Raw genomic sequence first — 23,476 nt, 5'->3', positions numbered from 1 at the left:
CATATACAACTCAGTACACATACAGAGAGACCCTATAAAGCACAATGGCTTCCATATTGTAAGAACTCAGTAAAAAACAATAATTATTTCCTTTTCTTAAAGATAAAGAAAATGTTGGAAAGGTATCGGTTTCATTTCTGTAAGCAGAAGCAAAACGAAAACATCTGGATAAATTAAGAGTGTGTGGGTGTGGGTGAGTGGCATACATTTCCTAGTTCATGAATGTGTATGAGACGATGGCCCGGTATTAACCCCAAGTTCCAAAGCCAGTCCCATTGGGCAGACTCATAAATGCATCTCAACGCTCAGTGCCCACACGATAAATGTAAATTCAGTTACTTTGCAGATTATGCACCCATTTGCAAGCACACCCCCCTCTGAAAAAGCTGGCCCTGGAAATATAGCCAATAATAAAATTGTCTAAATGGGTAATACTTCTTGCTTAGTTGCTGATGACAGTCACTATGGATTTTAATTCCACGCTCATGGCCCACCGAAGGTCTTCTCCATGCCCGCAGTGGTGTTTAAACCTGGCAGCTCAAAGTAAAAGCTCTGCCACTGTGTAATGACATCAGTGAGGTAAGTCCTATTCATAAGTCAGAAGCCATGGGCAGCGTCTCCACCTACCTCCTTCCCAGCTGTTAGGTAGATGTAGATGTTCTTCATGGGATGAGGGACGAGCTTGTAGAACACAGGCGTTTCTTCTTTAATTTCATAGATCACCTCTGGACAATTTGAAGTCAAATTCTCGCCGAGAACAACCTTTATTATTTTTCAAAAAGAAAGAAATAGAATTTCTATTAAGTTTTCTGAAGATCAGAATAGTAAGACCTGTAGCTTAATCCCAAGGCCATAGCCACTTTGTAGCAGGTACACACACACACACACACACACACACACACACACACATATATATATACACACACATATATACACTGCATGGGAGTGGGGGGCAGACAGTAGCCTCATCTATACATATATACACACATGTATATATAGACATATATATATACATGTGTGTGTATATGTAACTGGGTGAGAGAATACATTTTTTAATCACAACTCCATCTTCAACAAGGTTGACAATTCCAAGTACCGTGTATCTTCTTAGCCAAGAGACAAAGTCACCAAAAAACTCACAGACAGCTTCAATTTGAAGGCAGTAATTCTTACATGTGGAAGCCTGTTTCCAAGTTTTCTGACCCGGCCTTGGCTGTATCAGAAACTTCAAGTCAACAGCCTCCTTAGGGTCACGCCAAGAGTGACCTTGAAGCTAAAGGCAGTATCTGTTCCACATATATTTGTGTGGGTTAGTCTGGGGCTTCTTCATGGTTCTACGTAGCCATGCATTTTAAAGTAACCCCGACAAGTTCACAGGAATAGACGAGTGCGTGTGTGTTTACATATAAAATAGATGCAGGTGTGAATCAATATTCTGAGGTTTGGCAATTAGACACCTGAGTGTCATTCACCGTCGGTCAACAAACTGATCGCCTGTATACTGTTTGGGGCTCAGAAAAATGGCAGAGAACACCATGTTGGGCTATGGGGGAAGAATGGGGGAAAAACAGATCAGGGAAAGAAATCCTACCCTGGTGAACTCTACACACATAGGTGGGAGTGGGTAGATGGTAGCCTCATCTATAAACTCGGACTAACAATTATACAGTACAGCTGACTGTGACGAGATAAGCTAAAGTGGAAAGGGGGAATCCAGGCTCACAATGGGTCTTTTAAAGAGAGTGACACCTACACAGTCATTTAGGTTCCTGTAAGGGTTCTCGTTTGTTTAAATTTATTCATTTTATGTGTATGGTGTTTTCTGCATGGATGTCTGGGTACCGTAAACATGCCTTGTGCTCCCCGAGTCCAGAAGTGGGTATTGGATCCCTTGAAGCTAGAGTTGCAGATGGTATTGAACAACCACGTGAAGGCTAGGAATTGAACCCACGTCCTCTGGAAGGGCAGTCAGTGCTCTTAACCACTGAGCCATCTGGCCAGCCCGAAACACGTTTGGGTTTTTCTGTTTTCTTCTGTTCGGTTTTGTTTGAAGAGTCCCAGTGAGTGCAGCATCCCTGAAGTCTGAGGAGTCAGTGTTGGGAGAAGCAGAGCAAGGCAGGAAAGAGAGAGCCAGCAGTGATCACAGGGTGGGCACAGGTGGGCACAGGTGGGCACAGCCTGTGTGGATCCTGCCGTCCACTCTGGATGGACAGAAGAAGCCATTGAGGCCTTGGACAGATGAAAGCCAAGACCAAGAGGCGGGGGTCCATGTGCGCAGGTCGCATGGCAACTACTGCCATCTTGGAGACTTGAGATAGGGACCCGGGTTAGACCTGGCAACTCTGTGCCACTTTGAATTTATTCTCAACCATCCAGACTCCCCTTCCCTTGTCTATAAACTGGGACTAATAATACCTTACTATGTAGGTTCTGTTAACACCTGAATAAAAATCATGAGATTCTTAACATGTAATCAATATCCAATGCATAACAGCCTGTGGCTAGATTCCAAGTGCCCTTTGGGTAGGGGGTCATCCTCAACCCCGTTCAATTCTTTAAAAAGGGATGGCAGCGCTGAGCGGTGGTGGCGCACACCTGTAATCCCAGCACTCTGGGAGGCAAAGGCAGGCAGATTTCTGAGTTCAAGGCCAGCCTGGTCTACAGAGTGAGTTCCAGGACAGCCAGGGCTATACAGAGAAACCCTGTCTTGAAAAACCAAAATCCAAAAAACAAAACAAGCAAACAAACAAAAAAAAAGTGATGGCATCGACATTTTTGTCAATTGAAAGACATCCAGATATATTATCTAAATTCATAGTTTTATTAAGAGTTTTTAATTATTTTTCTGTGCCCTGGGGGACAGGGTGAGAGTATGGGTGTGTGAGTAAGGAAGTCAAAGGTCAACTTGCAAGAGATGGTTCTCCCACTATGTGGGTTCCAGAGATTGAACTCCAGTTGTCGGGCTTAGCAGCAAGCCCCCTTAACTCCTGAGCCATCTCATCGGCCCAATACCCACATGTCTACTATGGTGGGCAGTAGTCATATGGTGTATGTAACTTGAGAAGAAAGAAAAGACACCCAAGATTCTTTTTGGACAAAGCTACACTCACAAGCTTACTGAGCAGTGACATTGCTACCCTAGCATTCCTACCTTTGTGGTACCTTGGCATTGGCTGTTTCGTTACCAGTTCTTTATCAGTTCAGCACAGGGGGCAGCTCCCTGTCCCCATGCCCTCCTGGCACTGCCTTTGCCCTGTAACTTCACACCATCATCTGCTTAATCAATCCTCAGCGGATTCGGTGCACCTAATCTTCCAAGACTACTCAGCAACTCTGCGAATGCTCAGTAAAAGTCAATCTCACTGACCCTGTATATCAAACATGACTTTAAAAAAAAATCCCCTTTAAAGCCGGGCAATGGTGGCACAAGCCTTTAATCCCAGCACTCACGAGGCAGAGGCAGGCGGATCTCTGTGCATTCAAGGCCAGCCTGGTCTACAGAGTGAGTTCCAGGACAGCCAGGACTATACAGAGAAACCCTGTCTTGAAAAAACAAAACAAAACAAAAAACAAACAAAATCAAAGGGAAAAAAAAAAAAAACCTTTTAAAATAGCAGCAGCTAGGTCCCAGAGTGGTAGGAAAGATCTGTGGCTATTTGAAAATGACTCTAGAGCTGAGCTTTACGAGATGGTAGCCACTAACCACATGGGGTTATTTAAATTCAGTTGAAAGTCCAGTCTCTCACTCATTCTAGCCATATTTGAAGCCCTCACTGCTAGCTCACCCACTGCCAGTGCTGTCGTACTGGCGAGCGCAGGTGTGGAATACTTCCACAGAAGTGTTCTACTGGACAAGGCACCCCTGCAGAAAAGAGTTTCATGTCATGACCCGAGGGGGCAAGCGGGCGCTGAGCAGGTAAGTGGTGAGCTCGTCAAGACTTGCTAACTTATGACTCCCTCATAAGTTACACTATGACTTAGCTCAGAATTAAACGGCTGTTGGGCTTCTGGAAAGGGGTGGTTTAGAAGGAAAGAGAGCAGGGTAGTTAAACAACAGAGAAAACTAACAGGATTCTCCAGTGAGCCCCAAGAAAGGCTGCTGCTTCCGTCCTGTTTCAGGATGTCAAGCCTGCTCCCGCAGGAAAGCTCTTCCTACCACAGTCGGGACCCTGAACCTAGCCGAATCTCCGGTGCTAACTTCCAAGTAGCTTCAGAAGCAGAAGACACAGAACAAGCTTAAATGACACTGGAAACAAACAGGCAAATCCACAAGGAGAGACACTGTAGGCCCTAGAACCTGGCTCTTCAGGAAGCCAGTGGGAGAGCGACTAAGTGGGAGGGGGCGCCTTAGGCCAGAGGCACCCAAGTGTGCTCCAGACGTCGATCTGAACCAAATAATTTTAAGTGTATTTTTAATCAATTGTGAAATTTCAGCTATATTCAGTAGATAATCCTAAGGAATTACAGATAATTTTGTTAACTGTGATAATGACATTATAGTCACAGTTGGGAACACGATAATAATTTCTCAGAGAGGCATAATGAAATATCTTGGGGTAAATGTCATAGTGTCTGAAATTTGCTTTAAAATAAGAAGAGACATAAAATAATTTAGAAGAACACCATCCTTCATCCTGTGGTGTGCGGTGAGTGGGGGGCGGGGCTGCTGAGCTCCAGGGGCTTGCAGAAAGGAGGGGCACGACAAGGATCTGTTTACCTGACACCTTGAAGATCAGGCACCAGCATCCTTCAGTAATCCAAAGGAGGGCAGGGAAGCCCTTCTTTCTCAAAAGCACTTGCAGGGTGTGAATGGGTGTGTCAGGAATGCTAGAATTGAGAGCCATCTGGATGACTATCTAGAATTAGTCATGAAAATGATAAAGCATGTATTCTTGGGCCCAGAAGCCTGTGTGTGTGTGTGTGTGTGTGTGTGTGTGTGTGTGCATACACACGCACAGACATTGACATATATTCATTGTAGCGTCCTGTTATAAGTAAATGTCTAGAGCAACCTAAATATCAATAATAGGGAAGTATGCAAATAACAGGATTCTGTAAACAATAGTGTGCAAACAAACAGGGTTACCTAAACAGTAGTATAAAAAGTGGAGTGCTCTTTAGCCATCAAAATAGCTAAAAGGCAACTTTATTGTTCAAATAGTATTTTAACATGTTATAGCAAATATATATTCATGTAAACACAACTGTTTCTATATACACACATATATTTAATGTGATGTGTTCAGTAAAAATAGGATGGGAGAAAATACAGTCCCTTTTGCTTGTCTGTATGTGTGTGTTTATGTGTGTGTGTGTGTGTATGTGTGTGTGTGTGTATGTGGTATATACGTATATACACATACACAAATATACATATACAATTATACATATATGTATACACATACACATACACATATACAGTCTGACTAGAAAGCTACCAGTGAAACTCCTTTCATTAGTTGTACTAGAAGCCTGGAACGGGAAGTTGAGAATGGGTGGATTTCACTCTGAACTTCCTCAGTAATTTAGGGTTCTAAACAATTTCCATGTATTATCTTTAAAAATACAGGCATAAGGTCAAGAGCATGGTGGCACACAACATTGATCCCAGTACCACGGAGGCAGAGGCAGGCAGATCTGCTGGAGGTTTGGGGCTAGCCTAGTCTACAGGCCAACCAGGGCTACATAGTGAGATCTGTATGTAGAACTTAAATTTAAGAGTATTTGAAGGTGGGTGGGTCAAACAGATTATGCAAACAATGACCTCTATGGTGCTGGAGAGGAATACAATGGGGTATTTGAACTTTTATTTCAAAGATCCCAAACACACTACAGCCAGAGTTAGGGTCGCCGGCTTTTGTGGTCCCCAGTCTCATCTCTTAGTGGCCAGCACAGGTTTCTGCCCCCAGCCCCCCAGCCCACACAGACCAGGGTCACAGGGGACCTCTTAGACTTCCAGCTGCAGATTGCATGAGGATATCCATGCAGAGACAAAGAACCACCGAGGCTAGAACAAAGGAGACACTGCTCCTTGGCCCAGTTTAGCTGGGTGGCTTTGGAAAAAGATCAGGATCGGAGGAGTAGTTCGGGGAAAGAACTGTGAGTCACAGCTAACCAAAATGGGTGGAATTTTGCATAAGAGAAACCTCGTCCAGTTCACACAACGACACACTGCTCAGCCATGGGGCTGGTTTTTATTTGTTGCTCTCCGCATACGACCTTAATATAGATCTAATCTGAAGTCACTCTGCCTCCTCTGTGCGTGTTCTTACACACACCTCATTGCCCAGCCACACCGCCTCCGAGCAGCGCTCCCTGATTGCCTGCCTCTCCCCTGTGGCCACTGTCCTTCTCCATCCCTCTGGTGTTCTTCTCGGTTCTTTAACTACTCTCTAAATGACTTTATCATTGGGTAAATTAACCGACTCGTTTTCTGCCTTTGATCCTTGCCCCCCACTCACTCTCTCTCTCTCTCTCTCTCTCTCACACACACACACACACATACCCACACACACACTCACTCACTCAGGAGGAAGGTAAGGCTCATCTCTTTGGCTCGCCTTTGTAAGCATTTTGAGATAGCTGCGTCACTATGTGACCCTGGTTGGCCTGGAACTCACTACATAGACCAAACTGACCTGCTCACAGAGATCCTCCTGCCTCTGCCACCCAAGCGCTAGGATTAGCACACCCAGCTCTTTTGATTCGCCATTGTACTCAAATAACCAGAGTAGTATCTGGTGCAGTGGGAGGCTTCAAAAAACTATTTATTAAGTCAAAAGCTACTCTATTAGCCTGTGAGATTTTGTAAAGCTCTTCACACACTTCCAGCCAAGGCCTTTGGAGAAAACAAATTTTCCCTGATGGAGAATTTCAGTTCATACCAACATATTGTTTCTGTTGACATCTTCCTGACTCCTCGTGGCCACCGGCTATTAACTAGCCCTGAGATTTCTCCTGCATACGAAAACCTCCCAGCCGTGCAGCTAGAATTAAGCGAGCGGAGATTTCCACAGCAGAGTCACAGGGCAGCTCCACGCGCCACAGCAAGGAAAATGAAGGAAAAATAATAACCTAAGTGGAAACACTTAATTTTTTGTTCCTTTCCCTTTGCCGTGAGATAGGGACGCCATACTCACAAAGCTAAGGTGTTTTAAGACATTTCTTTTCCTATTTCTCCTTCTCTGGAGCTGGTCAGTAGAAGGGTAAATGAGCCAATTGTCTTGTTTATTCTTTCGAATAAAATGGCTTTTGAGAAACTCTGGGAAGGAGACTTAATCCTCTTCCCTAGACTCCCAAAACAATTATCTAACACTGTGTAGTGAGCCTTTGTTGTTAGGAACAATAAAGACAAGACACAGAGAGGAAGGGGGCTCTCCGTTCTCTCTCTCTTGTTCTTGATATACTTTTCATGATGGTCAGTCTGAGAAGCACATGGTCTGGCTCTGAGTTCGAGACCTGAATAGTACTTGGAGCTAACTGTTCCAAGTCAGGGCATCCCCAGACTCACAAGCTCGGACATGATGGTGTGTATCTAAGTTTTATGTGACATTCTACGCAGCCAACCATGGAGACTGGCTCTAAGGCTGACACTGCTTGTGGATTCTACTCTACGGTCCATTACGTTAGCTCAGCGCTCCCCACCAGCTCTGGGCCTGCCTTGGGTCCATCCCCCCTTTTTACATTTTGTGGAAGTACAATAAAATATTTCACTTTAAAACTCACTCTTACATTCACTTGACAGCCTTACTAGGCAGAGGTCGAGAGAGATTCTTCTGGAACGTCTGGTTTTTGAATTCTGGAAGCATGTTCTGGAACTGACTAGATTTGCACCATGGAAGACGGTATTACCAGCACACCCTGCCAGCGCTGACGCTGACGGAAGCTGTTTGAGCAATGTCCTTCTGCTGTAAGCATGACCTAGCGTCCTGTGCCAGCACCCTACCTCAGCAACAAGGAGACTGGGAAACCCTAATTCTCCTATCAGAGGAGCCATTCAAACAACCCAAACTCAGAATGTTTGCTGTTCTTCAAAAGGAGTCTACTCGGGAAAAACCTGGGCTCTAATAATGGTGGGTACAAGAGATCCCCCACGAGCAAGCCACTTGCGGGCCCAAGGAGAGGGGCTGAGCCGTCAGCTGATCGAAACTGTCCTCAAGTAGGAACAAAGTAGAAACCACATAAACCATAGCCCCTTCTCAGGAAACCCCGGACGCCGGTGTCTCGGGACCAACCCTAACACACCAGGCAGGAAAGTTCACAGCTCATCCGGGGCTCTCTGTGAAGCTCTCCAGATTACATTTAAGCTGTAAATGCAGTTTTGCCAGAGGATAAAAAGGCTGGGCTCTGGGGACAGATTGTTTCGGTTCAAATCACCTTGAACCAGCTGCCTAACGCCCTAAAGCCCCGGGATTTTTCATTGATAAAGTGGGGATGGTCATAGTATTGACTTATAAGGATTAAATGAATTAACCCATGATGATGCTGGGGCATGGTAAGAACTCAGAAATGCTGGCTTTTGTCCTCACTGCTTCCTCCTTATCTTTTATGCTTGTAAGAAAGGTTAATGGGCACGCATAAAGTTACAAATTTCACATTTCATGCACATTCCTTTATTACTTATTTTTACCACCTGAAAACACTCAAAAAAAAAATCTCCCACTTTGCCCTTGAGATAAGGAGAGAATATTCTTACATGCAGTAGAGTCGGTTCGAAGGAGTACAAGGCACACAACAGACTCCACCACAGTTGGAGAAGCGAGACGGCATGTGTTCCTAGATGGTATACCCCATGTGCCGTGTGCCACGCGGATTTCCAAACACTGAGTTCAGAGTCGGCACACTTTCAGCTGATTTCAATAGAGATACTGACAACTTTAAAAAATGATCACATATAACTGTATTCAGAAGGGAGGCACAATGGAGAAACGATGGGGGACGGACGGAGGGAAGGATGACTTGCTACAGGACCACAAAACACATGCTGAGAAATTGGTAGGGCAGGACCTTTGAGCACCACATTTCTTCCGTTTCCCTACAATTTTACAAAGGCAGAAGGAGGAGTGGGGGTAATAAAGGTGCTAGCAAGCCATAAAGGTTTCTCTAGGTTTCTCAAGGCTCACCGTTGAAATCTTACTTTGGAGATGGTATGTCTTCTTTGGAGTGGTGTGTGTGTGTGTGTGTGTGTGTGTACGCGCGTGTGTGCATGTGTGTGTGCATGTATGTGTGTATGCATGTGCGTGTGTGCATGTATGCATGTGTGTGTGTGCGTGTGTGCGTGTGCATGTGTGCGTGTGCATGTGTGCATGTGCATATGTGTGTGTGCATATGTGTGTGTGCATATGTGTGTGTATGCGTGTGCATGTGTGTGCGTGTGTGTATATGCGTGTGCGTGTGTATATGCGTGTGCGTGTGTGTGCGCGTGCGCGTGCGTGTGCGTGTGCGTGTGTGTGTGTGTTTAAAGGCTTTTTATAAAGTGATCCAGTATGTCGGCTCAAGTTCAAAATTGTGTTCCCATATAACAGAACACGATAGAGCTATTTAAAAATACCGTTTACAAAGGGTTTGCAGCAGCATTTGAATATAAGCCTCTTCCCTCATTAGCTGAAGGAAAGGAGGACTCAAAACTGGATACAGTCTGACCTCAACTATGTAAAAAAAGAATCCAAAATGCTGACAGCAGTTGCCTCTACATGACGCAATTAAGGATCATTTTTATTTTGCCTTCCTCTTATTCCCCCCACTACCCTGCAACTCTCTACGTGAGCATACAGTTCTTTCAGAATCGGGTGGTGGGGGTGGGGGGAATTATTTAAATAGCCTGAGGTTTAAAACAGCACCAAAATTATATTAAAACTCCATAAGATTTGCAGAGATGGAAGAAGTCGGGTTTTTACTGGTGGTGGTAAAAACAGCCACGGGCTGCAGGTTGCCTGCCTCACAGCCAGCCAGGCACAGACTACGGTGCCTGGCACGTGTCAAAATGCCTTCGCTTCTTGATCCCCGCAAAACTGATGAGTCAGGCTGTGGGCGATCGGAGCCCTTTCTCTCCTCCTCCCGCTGTCTGCATCAGGCTGGGGTTTGTTTCTTTGGTGCTCATTCATTCATACCTCCAGGAGGAGGCTTAGAAGCCAAGCTTGTGTCTCTCTGTGTTCATCTTCCCTAACAGTTCTGGAGAGAAGTGTGACGACGGACGAGAGGCAAGCGGAAGCTCTTTGGAATGAACAGATCCGGGGATCATCTGTGCACGATCCTGGTTATTTTGGGGGGGGGGGAGGGCGTGGGGGAGTCTCCAAGTTATTTCAAAGGCTGCATCCAAGAATTTGCATAATGACACAAGAGACAGTGTGAAAGGAATTACCTACTGTCCCTAGAGAGTGGGGCTGGGAGGGAAGACAGCCTCCTCACCCCTCACAGCCTGCTGCTGTGGGAGAGAGACCAGGTACAGGGAGTGGTTGATCCTCTAGAAGCAAGCACAGGGTCGGGTCAGGGGGTCCCTCAATCACAGGGTCAGCTGGCTTCCTCTCTGTAGGACCCTCAGCAGTACTGGAACTCCATACTAAGAGCCCCCAAGGGAGATGCCCGGAAGCTGAGGCACGGGCTACAACATCCCTGAAGCTGAGAGTTATGACTCCAGCCTCTGATGTTGTTTCAGGTTCAAATCCCCGCACTGCCCGTTTGAAACTTTGTCCAACAATGTCTCAACAAGGCTAGGCCTCTATTCTTCCATCTGTGAAATGGGGCTGGTGAGGGAGCTGGATCATTTAACCTGCAGGAAACGCTGTAGAAACACTAAGTTATGAAAATGAAACAAAACGCCTGTCTGCCCTTGTTAATTAAACCCTAAAAATGAGACTACAGATGGGGGGTCTCAAAGTGGCCCCCATCCAGAACATGAGGATGACAAGACTTATTCGCAACCGCCTCTCCATTAACAGCGTGAAGCTGCAGCTTGGGCCCACCTCCCTGGTTTCCAGCAAGACTGAAACTCGGACAGCTGCACACAGGAATGGCTAAGATGAACCCACAGGACAAGCCATCCCAGGGGGGACTATTTATAGGCAAGTGTTCCTTCACCTCCAATTCTTCGTGTGACAGTCTGGTAGGCTCAGCTAGGGGAAACAGTGTTCTTGTCAAAACACTTGTCAAAAACATCCCAAATCTGAAGAGATAATTGGTAAGGAGACCCAGGAAAGATGGATAGAAACTTCTTCCGCAGGGTTAATGGGCCTGCATGGCCTGACCAGGCTAGTGTGTCCACAGGCCTCCCTGGGTGTCAAGTATGCAAAGATTGGTGGGCATCTCTATCTACCTTTCCTTTCCCCAGGAAATGAAACTAGCTCAAAGAGAAAGATGATCAATGTATATTTAAGAAGAATGTGTATACAAACAAATTCCCTCCCATATGTTACTGGGTTTCCTCCAAAGGAAACAGACTCAATCAGATGCCTACCCAGCACTGGGCACCGTGTCAGGCTGAGGGGATTCACGGCCCCCTTTACAGGGAGCTTCGAATCAAGGTGGTAGGACAAACGTGGACCACAGAGGGCAGGGATCGGGCAGGCATCAATAACGAGTCAAGGGATGGTGATGCCCCTGGAGGGGCAGGGAGAACAAGATGCCTCTGAGGGGGCATGAAATCCTCAGAGAGAAGAAGGTAGGGTTGGATCCAATTACAGAGGACTCAGTAAAGGGTAGAAAGAAGGGGTAAACCATTTCCGGCTAGGGGAGGGTATGATCAAGTGTGGACACAGGACCACAGCAGGGCTCCTATACAGGCTTTGCTGGAGGGAGGCTATAATGCAAAGCCAGCAGATGAGGAAAGGGTTTTTTTTTCCCTGCCTTGCCTAGTATAATCTCATTTTACATTTGGAGAAATGGAGGCTAAGAGATGCTAACCAATCTGCCTAAAGGCACAGCTAGCTGAAGAAGGGTGGATGACTGCGGGGTTGGGGGGCGGGGGACAGGGCTGCCTGTATTCCATTAAGAACCTGAGCTGAGGGTCAGCTGAGTGGCCTTGAGAGGTCAAGCAGTGTCACCCGGTTACGGTGACAGCCACGGCTGTTACTGGAGGCCACGGAGAGACACGCAATTCATGCTTGCTAAGGACGCTGACAAGAGGACTGCTGGGTGATTTCAGAAGAACCCCTCGGTGGTTCTGATTTGACTTTCTCCTCCTCCTTCCCACTGCCCCTCCCCTTCCGGGTGAATTAAAAAAAAAAAAATCTCAGTTTGACCTGGGCTCATCTATACCATGGGGGAAAAACAGTCCTGTGAGATGAAAGACCAGGAGAGTTTCGGAGAATTTCAGATCTCTAACCTCTCCCTGGCATGCACTGGTACAAAGGGCAGAAAACAAACCCCCTCTGTGGGTGGTGAGTGGGCTGGAAGGAGGGCACACCTGTTTCTTCTTCTTCTTTTCCTTTTCAAGCCTCTAATCCGCTCCTCTCTTTGAAGTTGTGAGAAATAAGGTGCTTTGTACATTTCCAGCGTAAAGGAGAGAGAACTGAAAGGTTAAATGTCTTGGGAAGGTGAGTCAGGGGTGGGGTCGGGGCATTCATCTCACCCAGCAGCTCTGAGTACGGAAGGGGGCATGGTGCCTCATTGCAGGCTGACAGTGTGACTCGATGGTGGTGGCAGGCACTGAGGGTGACACGCAGATTGCTAAAATGTTCCCCAGGCTTTATCGGGACAGGGTGATAGCAAAGGTAGTCTTGTGTAGTACTCAGCAGAGCATGAGGGGAAATTTAAAAATTGGCAGGTACTAAGAGGGGCTTATTAAAACTGGACATCTGAAGGAAGAAGCATACAGAAACCGACCTTAAGTAACTGGCCGTCTCCGGTCCCCAAGAACAGAACGGTCCTGTTCATCACCACTGTGCCATAGACAGACGTCAGGTCAGAGTGGATCAACGTAGACGACGCAATCGGCTGGACCCTTTCAGGCTGATCCCCTTCTTTCTAAACAGAAAGGAACAAATAAGGGGGAAAATGATCATTTTCTAACATCAGTATTTCTCTTTCTATTGATAAAGTACCGCTCACAAACCCTTAGGAAGTCTGCGTTTCTGAGCCCCAGATACATCCTCTTCAACGGGATCCTTGGCAAACTGCTTTTACTGGCTTCATCTGCCACCTCGCCTTGCTTGCCCAGGCCACGGAGAGTGTCGTGCTTAACTGTCTACTCGCATGTTCTGATTGCCAGCACCGAGCTAGCCACCCATGTCACATGCCTGGCACAACCCCGTTGGAGCTATGACGCTATGACGCAGAGTTCTGCGTTATCACCGGAAGAGAAGCCATCTCTGAACCTGGGCTTGGGAGGTACTGTACTGCTTGCATGGCTCTGCTGTAGTTCGTTTTAGTTAGACATTGGCTTCTGGGACTATAAACATGAACATGTCCCAAGGGCGACCTCAGACTATATCCTATTAGGTAGCGGGATCCTATTAGTAGGGCAGCAGAGAGGCAGAGAGGAGAGATTCTATAGACAAAGTGCACTGTGGAGCTCAAAGAGGAACACAGAGGGCAGATGGGACTGTGGACGGTGGTAAGATATAGTGACCCAGCTAATGAGGAACAAGGTAGAACTGGACCCTGAACGGATGCTGGAAAAGCGGAAGAAAAAAAGCACAAACCCTCAACCCAAAAGTGTTTACGTTGTATGAGGCTTTGAGCACGCGGAATTACATGCTTGTTCCCGCTCAATAAATAAAGCCCCTCTTTAAACCCAGGGCCCAGAGAGTTATCAACTAAAATGCCTTTCCCTTTTTGTTTAAAAGGAGTGAAGGGCCCCCTACACTGCTTCCTGCCTCTAAGACAGGAAGCTGAGTTTGTTACACAAATCTCTGGAAGATAGGGAGCTAAGAGAGAGCCGTTGCCCACTGCAGCTACTGAACACAGTGTGATAGCTTACTTTATCTGCCAGAAACCGATTCCCAGCCGTACTATGGTTTTCAAAGGCGCATTTAAATTGCAGCCAATAAGACAGCCAGCAAACTTCGGTGAGCATCATAGTGACTCCTAAGATGGGACTGTTTGGGGAGCGGGGAGATGGGCTTGGGGAGTCCAAGACTTATTAACTTCATTATATTATTGCCAACAGTGTTTATGTCTTTCAATTTATGTCTTATTAAATATTCATTATTTTTAAAGCCACCAAGTTTCATTAACATCTAAACTAAATAGATTCATGGTCTAAATTGATTTCTGAAGGCTTTAAAAGTGCCATCGATATTTCTTTGTTGATGTCGTTCTGTGAGGAAATGATAAGCTAGGAGGGTAGCTTCCTCCAATAACCCGACACTCTTCAAGGAAGGAATACCACAGCCTAAGAGTGTCTCATTTGCATAAAATGCTATATAGTGAACTCCCTTTGAAGAAGACTTCAGGAATGCCCATTAGAGATTCATTTTTCCTGTGAGGAGATGTTATGTCTCTTGCCATTGGGGAGGTTGAGGAGTTATCCTGTTAAAATTGAAGTCGAGGAAAAAAGATCTCAGTAGGTCTGAGTACTGGAACAATAGACCTCTGTTTAGATAAGGAAGCCTTGTGATATTATGAGCAAAAAAAAAAAAAAAAAAAAAAAGTTGGATGACCTTTAAAGTAAAACAAAAAAATAAAAAATAAAAAACAACCCCACATGCACATCACACATCTGGGCCTAAAATAAAACCAGAATTGTCCAAATGTAAGATCATTTATCATATTTGTTAGTTATTAGTTATTTGAGTGTCGCAGAGAGATTCAGAGAATTGGGCATCATTTCTGAGCTTCGAGAATGTTCTCATACTGTCATATTTTATAATAGAGGACTACACCTCTTGCCATCTCACAACAGAGAGAATAAGGGCTGTGGACTGTGGATTATCAACAAGTACCAAGTGGAACTGGAGTCTTAGGTCTGGTCTGCGGTAGGAACCAAATAGCTGTTTCTGTTCCAGTTAGCCATGAACAGCGATGGCCTGGGGGGTGGGGTGGGAGGCTTGGCTGAGGCTGGGGGATATCCTGCTTGCCAAAGACTGGCCCTAAGTCACATCGGCTGGCCAGAAGCTGAACAGGAACAGGAGGAAAAACGATTCCCATTCCCCTTTGACTTCCGACTTCTTCCCAAAAGATGTAGTTTTCAAATAAGCCTGAGACTGACAGCACGGCTGTGAAATGCAGTCATTCATTACTGCCATACTTGAGAGACTGCTGGGCTGGGACCAAGCACCAAGCACCTGGGACTGCTCTGCCTTTGAACTCAGTTCTCGCTCACCAGATAACCCCGGGGACTTAATCTGAGTTGGAGTGGGCTTTCTCCACTGTCTGAGAAGGAGAATGGGCCTGGCCGGGAGGCTAGTAATGAAGGTGGTATTATAAGCCAGTGGTTCTCAGCCTGTGAGTCGGGAACCCTTTGGGGTCAAATGACCCTTTTACAGGGTCACCCAAGACCATTGGAAAGCACAGATATTTATATTATAATTCATAAGATTAGCAAAATTATAGTTATGGAGCAGGAGTGAAAATGATTGGAGGGGTCACCACAACAGGAAGAGCTGTATTAAAGGGTTGCAGCATTAGGGAAGTTGTTTTAAGTGATCATGAGGCTAATACTACCTAGCACGAGGATAATCTCAGGGTGCTATATGGTATGCATTTTACCACATTTCCTGACAAAGGACAGTAAACCCAATACCTGTGTTGAGCCTGTGTCCTGTTACTATCTAGCTAAGGGACTTTAAAATTATTATTTCAGCCCTATAACAAGTGGTTCACAACTTGTAGGTCATGACTTCCTCTGGAGGGTCCATATATCAGATATTTAGATTACAATTCATAACAGTAGTGGAATTATAGTAATGAAGTACCAACTGAATACTTTTGTGGTTGACGGTCACCATTGCATGAGGAACTATATTAAGTGGTCATAGCATTTGGAAGGTTGAGAACCGCTGCTTTATATCATGGAAGGGTTGATAACATCTCTACTCCACGGTTGTTGTAAGGACTAAATGGGTTAGTTTGGTAAAGTGCCTGACACACAGTAACACACGGGTAAACTGTGCTTGCGGTCACCCAAGGCAGCTGTTCTAAAATTTCCTTCAGATCGCAATAACCCAAGCTGGACAGAAGCCATAACTGGACCAACCAAATGGCGATTCCAGTCACCATAACTAGACATTGTCCTCCTATCTCACACAGAACTATGGCTGTCCGTTCCCAGAGCTAGCCAGTGAGACTTAAAGAGCTCCTTGGAAGGCTTTTTGGGTGTCGGCTCCCTCACTGATAAAACTCTGAAGGTGAGCTGTTGGCTCTTATGTTCTCCCATGGGATACAGTTACATGAGACACAAGATATGCATCCCACATAGAAAAAGGAAGACATTTTCTTCCACTAAATCCAAGATGGAGGATGAAATCCAGCATGTGGAGATTAGCACGGGAGAAACATGACAGACCCTAGGTTCTTGAGGACAGAGTTTTCACTAAGTTAGCAACAGTAGCTATCATGGGTTAAACATGGGGTTTTCTGAAAATCACTGTTTTAAGAAATAAGAATCACAACTTGTTGGATCTTGCACTGGAGCAGCCAGAAGGCCCTTCACCATAGTCCGAATTCTGTAACTAATTATGAGCCTGGAAGAAAAGAGGAGAGCAGAGACTTAGACCCCCCTCACCCCCCAGAAAGCTCTCGGGATTGGTCTGGATGAATGGAACTGGATTCTTTTGTGGTAGGAACACACAGAAATGGACAGGTCCCTGTGAATGGAGAAAGGAACCCTCAGAATGCCTTTCTTACTCTCATTTTAGCAAAGGAAAAAAACAGAAGAAAGAGGGCCCCAGAGGAACCGCCCCCGCAAACGTGAACTTAATACCTAGAGAGTCAAGCAGAAAAGGGGGGAAATGGTGCAGGCGGCCCCCTGTGTCCAGAAATTATTCTCCCTCCTTCCCGCCTCTGGCCTGTCTTCTATTTTGCCCTTCTCTTCCCTTAGGGCGTAATTGCTAACGCTGCTCTCAGCCCATTCTGCCTAGTTTGTTATGTGTAATTTCTCTCCGAGTCCCTGCCTCTGCTTGTTCGTCTGTGTGTAACAAGGTTAATGCCTCGTAATGATGCTTTTGCCGCTTCTGTCTTTCATGACAAAATTCAATCTCGATTCAGCTCTAAAGCCCCGTCTACCTTTGGGCTTTCCTGGTTCCCTCGGAGCTGCCCCTCCACTTCTCCTTCCTGCCATGTCTAACCAAAACCACACGCCTACGGTTTACCCTCACTGAGGGGAAGCTTCTCCCAGTCGGCTGTGCTCCACATACTGTTCACTGCACAAGTCCGAGGGGAGCACCAGTCACTTCTAGGACATAAAAAGGGCAGCCTTAGCTTTGCCTCCCCGTGTGACCGAAGATGGCATGCGAGGTGCCCAGTGAAGTTCTTACAGTAAGGCACACAGGAAACGTCTACAAAGCTAGGGTCCCCAGTATTGGGGACCAAGAGAGCGCAAGTTGAGCTTTTTACTCAAACCCAGTGTTAAGAGGACTCCCTACTGTTGGTTTTTTTCCTTCTAAGACAAAGGCGAATGGCAGCTGGTGCTTTTTAACTTCTCAGGCTGATAAAATGCTCTCTTGGGCATCAGCTTGTATTCTGTTCCATGGGCTGCCTTTGCTTTCAAACAGTGTCTCCATCATTTGCTATTTTGGATTTGCCAGGGACCCGCTTGTAGTGAGCACAGCTCTGCATCCCAAGTTCTGGTCCCCACTCTACACCTGACAGCCTGCTTGATCTGGGCAGGTGGTTCCTTCGGGTCACCACATTGTCCAATGGACACATCCCTACCTCAAGCCTGGCCTAACCCAGCACTGCCGTGAGACTCAGATGACATCGTGTGCATGACAATAATTAGAAAGTCATCTTCATCAAGCTAAAGCACTGGGAAAAAAATTAAAACTCTTACTCAAGTTGGAGCGGGACTTGACTAGCTGCTCAGGTTATCATGTTCTTCCTGTTCCTCTGGAACAGACAGCATCAGCTGGGTCCCCGCTAAGTCTATGGCACATGTGGGGCCATCCAAGGGGACATTTGCATAGGGATTCAGAGTCATGGGAAGGTGTGCAGGAAGCTGATACAGTAAGATGGGTGCTGAGGGCAGAGTTGTGTGACAATGTCTTGGGATAAAACTCACCTACAGAAGACATTTGAAAGATGTGTGGACTTCACGTGTTCTTCTATTCCTGCCCCTCCCCCTCCCCCCTCCTCCCCCTCCTCCCCCTCCTCCCCCCTCCTCCCCCTCCTCCCCCTCCCCCTCCTCCCCCCTCCTCCCCTCTCCTCCCCCTCCTCCCCCTCCCCCTCCCTCCCCCTCCTCCCCCTCCTCCCCTCCTCCCCCCACCTCTCCCCTCCTCCCCCTCCTCCCCCTCCTCCCCTCCTCCCCCTTCCTCCCCTCCTCCCCCTCCTCCCCCTCCTCCTTCTCCCCCTCCTCCCCCTCCTCCCCCTCCTCCCCCTCCTCCTCCTCCTCCATACTTCTAAAGCTCCCTCTCCAAGACCTTTCCACTTCTTCCTTTAGCCTTTACATTGCTGGTTCACACCATCTCTTTCCTTCCCTCTAGTTAGTCTCAGCCAAATGTTTCTGAATAGACAACTTAAATCATCCCCCAAAAACTATGAACGGCAGGTAGCATGGGAACAGCATCATCCTCCCAGCTCCTTAAACTGGAGGAGACAGTCCACCAACATCTGTCGACAAGAAAGCTAACGGTGTTCTGAGGGGGATAGTTTCCATCTTGAGGTATATCTCATGGGCCATCTTGGTCTCCACTACACAAGGTGACGCACGTGCCCCCGACATGCCAACAAGTGCCAAGTGCCTTCCCCAATCTCTCCAAACATACTACTTTCGTTGTGTCATGAGAACCACTGCAGTCCACGCATGGCTTCAGAGTTCTCTCTTGGCACTCTGCTCCTCAACATTAACTCGTCACAGTCAACAGTCCCATCAGCCAGCCCCACCCAGATCGTCTGCTCCCTTCATCAGCTCTCTTGTCCAAACCAGATTTCCCAACATTCTCCAGTCCATCCCCCTCTTATCTATCTCCATGGCATCTACCCAGGCTGAGCTCCCAACATCTATCTCCCTCCTGGTCAACTGTTCTCTCCCTGAGAGCCACAACTTGTTCTTCATCCTGCAGTAGACGTGGTCTTTAAGACATGTTAGACCTTCCTCAACAGTCTTCAGTGTTGCCCATCACTCTTGGAGCTACACACCCAGATGACTCCGAGCCCCACCCGTGCTGGTGCCCTGACAATGGCAGACACATCCCTTAGCTCTCTCCCTTTAAGCTGCTTTTGCTCCTGTAGCAGCTCTCTTTCAGAAATGTATCACTGTCTTTGTACCTCAGGGTCTCTCCACACACTATTTCTTTGCTTCGCCTCTAGTCCCCTGTGGACTGACTTGTTGAATATTTCAGATTTAAGTTAACTCTTCACCGACACAGGAACTCATCTCTCCCATCCCCCATTGTCACTCTGAATCATAGCGTTCAGCTCATTTCCTTCGGAATACCTATAATTGTTTTTTTTTTTAAGTTGTACTTATTGTCTATCTCCCAGCAGACTCTGCGCTCTATCACAGTTTGTCTTATTCTACCGTTTGAGAACAGACTCTACCTCAGCATCCAGCTCGTAGTAAGTTGTCGATAAGTGTTTATTGAATGAATAAATAAACACATAGATCAATGTTTGAATACTTTCAATCAATATCTCATCAGGCAACTAAGGAACATTGCTAAGTAGGCCTAATCATTACAGAGTTCTTCAACCAATCCAAGATTTGTCCCTTGTAAACAGTGGGTCTTGGTTCTGTGTTGGGGAGCAATAGTAAGTTACTATTCCCCATGTTCTCTTATCTGGTATCTTTCCCTTCTCTAAATCACATATCCACGGCTTCTCAGTAACTCATAATAGCTTCTGATCCATAGACAGCCTGCGATTGAGTGTACCTCTATTTAAAATGTGTCTCTAAATCTGGTTATGGTCATGTAATCCTATGTTCCAAGTATCCAAGAGGCTAAGGCAGAAGATCATGGATTTGAGGCAAACCTGGGCTACATTTCAAGTTTGAAGCTAGTCTAGGTTGTACAGGGACACATGGTCTCATAACAACAACATACAAGCAGCAACTGTAACAAAGTAAAATAATGTGGCTCTCAGAACAGAACAAAGTATTTAACACACGCTCTGAACAAAATAAAGAACGAGACTCTCCCTTCCCATAATTAGAATAACTTACTTCAGGGCTAAGGAGATGGCTCAGTGGATAGAAGCACTAGCTGACAGGCTTGAGGACCTGAGTTCACCATCAGAAGAGAACTGATTCCTAAAGGTTATCTTCTGGTTGCCACATGTGCACCATGCAATGCTGATGCATGCACACAACAAGCTCTGACTTTAACATGTGCACCATCCAATGCTCACAAATATACACAACCACCTCTGGCTCCCACATGTGCATCATGCAATGCTCACGAATGCACACAACAACACCTGGTTCCCACATGTGCACCATGCAATGCTCACAAATACACACAACAAATAAATAAAAATGGGATATAAAAATAAAGAATTGAGTATTAGAGAGAATGCAAGGGGCAGTTTATAAGTTTGTGAGTATAGCTAACATTATTTCACCTCTGGAAGTTACTGGTGAAGCTAGGAGGAAAAGAAAGAAGAGATTTCATCTATGAAGTTATGACAAGAGATTGAACTATCAGGTTCACATTCAAGCTCTATTTCAGATGAGTTGTGAGAATTTAAATAGTCATTTCTCCTCTCTGAATTTTTTTCATCCAACCTTGTACCTACCACCCATACATATATTCACCTACCTGTCTATCTGCTCACCTATCTACCTATTCATCCAACTATCCAACCACCTACCCATCCACCCAACCATCCATCTACCTACCCATCCACCAACTACCCATCCACCCAACTATCCATCCACCCACCCATCCATCCACCCACTCATCCAACCAAACATCCATTTACCCATCTGTCCACCCAACCATTCATATACCTATCCATTAACCCATCCATATACCCATCCATCCACCCACCCAACCACCCAACCATCCATTCACCCATCCATCTACCCAACCATCAATATAGCCATCCATCCACCCCCCCCCAACCATCTGTTCACTCACCTGAACAAACATCCATCCATCCACCCAACTAACCATCCATCCAACCCATCCATCTATACACCCACCCAACCATCTATATACCCACCCAACCACCCATCCATCCACTCATCTACCCACTTATCCACCCAACCATCCATCTACCTACCCATCCACCAACTACCCATCCACCCAACTATCCATCCACCCACCCATCCATCCACCCACTCATCCAACCAAACATCCATTTACCCATCTGTCCACCCAACCATTCATATACCTATCCATTAACCCATCCATATACCCATCCATCCACCCACCCAACCACCCAACCATCCATTCACCCATCCATCTACCCAACCATCAATATAGCCATCCATCCACCCCCCCAACCATCTGTTCACTCACCTGAACAAACATCCATCCATCCACCCAACTAACCATCCATCCAACCCATCCATCTATACACCCACCCAACCATCTATATACCCACCCAACCACCCATCCTTCCACTCATCTACCCACTTATCCACCCAACCACCCATCCATCCATTCATCCATCCATCCATTTTTACATTCATCCATTCACTTGCTGTTGGCTAAATGTCTGATCTATAAAATACATGTAGGAGTAAGCAGTAATAGGCAAGTAAATTAAGTGAGTTTTGAAACAAAATGAGACACTTTACATTTCACGTTATGGTTACTTGGGCATAAGTGAATGGTTCAGAGTGGAAGTTCTACTCATATCCTTAGTTCAGGCACAGAATTCAAGGAATTCAAGAAGCAGGAGAGGAGGCAGGCACACCTTTACTTTGGCCAACTGAAAGAGCATTTCCTCTCATTTTGGATTCAGTCCACAGCAGTATTAAATGAAGCCATGCCTTTGTCACCAAAAGAAATCAGATACTTTCCTATCATTTCATAGTTGCTGCAGATATCTCAAAGGATCATTTAAGCTCATCTCTACTTTGAGATTATGGTGGTTGCTGCTGCTAGGCCTAGCTGTTGAATGTGTTAAGATATATTACTACACAATACTATCTTTGTATAGCCATATAATTGGTTTATTTGGCAGCTCAAATTATTTGAGGCATTAAAATAGGCTCAGGAACTATGGGTTTCATCAGAGGCCCACGGCTCAAGACTCCCACAGGGTTAAGAAAAGAAATATTGAGGGGAGTATGGGGCTTGACACAACATGACATCCGGGGTTACCAGCTGCTTCAGGCTTCCCCAGTCCTGTTGCCTCAGAGACACACGGGTCAGTACTTGGAGTCCAATTCTTAAAAGGGGTCACAGTAGAAGAGAGGAGCCTTCAGGGGAGGCCACTGAGCAGTGATGGAGAGCAGCTGGCGTGTTAGATAACACGCTTCCTCAGCCAGGTTGGGGGTAGGGAGGCCCTGACAAGGAATCCTGCCTTACTGAGCAGGAAGTCCCCAGAAACACCCTTCCTTTTAGACTGCCTGGCTTTTATTATTCCTATAAACACAGCCCCATCTTGGAACCCTTTATCTCAGTGCCCTCTTATCACTTGTCTTTTCCACCAGATGAGGAGAGCCTTCTTTGCAGTTTGTATAATCCTTTACTAAGGGTTCACTCACTGTGTATTAGACAGCCTCATGGAAAAGAATGAGATGAACTAGCCAGGCCACTGCCCTTGCTATGGTTTAAATGTGTCCTCCAAAAGACCATGTGTCAGTAGCAGAACGCCAGCATCCACATGTGACTCGTATTGGAAGGTGGGGTCCTTTAGAGATCATTAAGCTTAGATGGCACTGGGGCTGGAGAGATGGCTCTTGCAGAAGTAGTAGATGCGATTCCTAGCGCTCACATGGTGGCTCATGATAATCTGTAACCCCAGTTCCAGGGGCTCTGATGCCCCCAGGCCTCCATAGACACCTCATACACAGGGTGCACGGACATATATGCAGACAAAGGACCAATACCCATAAATGAAAATTAATCTTTTCTGCAAAAGGATGGCATTAGTGACTTTCTACAAAGAAGTGGGTATCTGAGTCGTGCCCACTTTTCTTACCATGTCATGCCTGTGTCAAGATATAGCAAGAAGGCCCTCACTGAACGCCAGGATCATGCCGATAGACGTCCCACCCTCCAGAATCCTGAGCCAAATAAACTTCCATTCTTTATAGCTCGATCTAGGTTTTTTTGTTATAGCAAAAGAAAGCAGTTTGAAATACCACTCAGGGGACATAGTCCAAATAGGACTGTGTAGGCCTAACAGAGCCTAACACATTCCAAGTTTGGGGGGAACAAATTCCTAAAATTTGTTACAATGCTTCTTTCATCCCTCTTTCTGGATGTCC

At 46.1% G+C, this 23,476-nt stretch overlaps 1 protein-coding gene across 1 annotated transcript in view; it reads right to left on the bottom strand.

Annotated features, from left to right (window-relative positions):
* The window catches only part of Plxnc1 (plexin C1), a 155,584-nt gene that overhangs the window by 119,019 nt on the left and 13,089 nt on the right, over positions 1 to 23,476 (bottom strand). Inside the window, exons 2-3 of the mRNA XM_052165531.1 lie at positions 12,820 to 12,960; positions 628 to 762 (exon numbers count right to left, since the gene is read on the bottom strand). Of these exons, the coding sequence (XP_052021491.1) occupies positions 628 to 762; positions 12,820 to 12,960 (276 nt within the window). The remainder of the gene's footprint in view (positions 1 to 627; positions 763 to 12,819; positions 12,961 to 23,476) is intronic.

The sequence above is a fragment of the Apodemus sylvaticus genome, chromosome 20 (genome assembly GCF_947179515.1).
Source record: "Apodemus sylvaticus chromosome 20, mApoSyl1.1, whole genome shotgun sequence".
Lineage (NCBI taxonomy): Eukaryota > Metazoa > Chordata > Mammalia > Rodentia > Muridae > Apodemus > Apodemus sylvaticus.
Note: the sequence above shows the minus strand (reverse complement) of the source record. Positions and strands in the feature narration are given on the sequence as shown.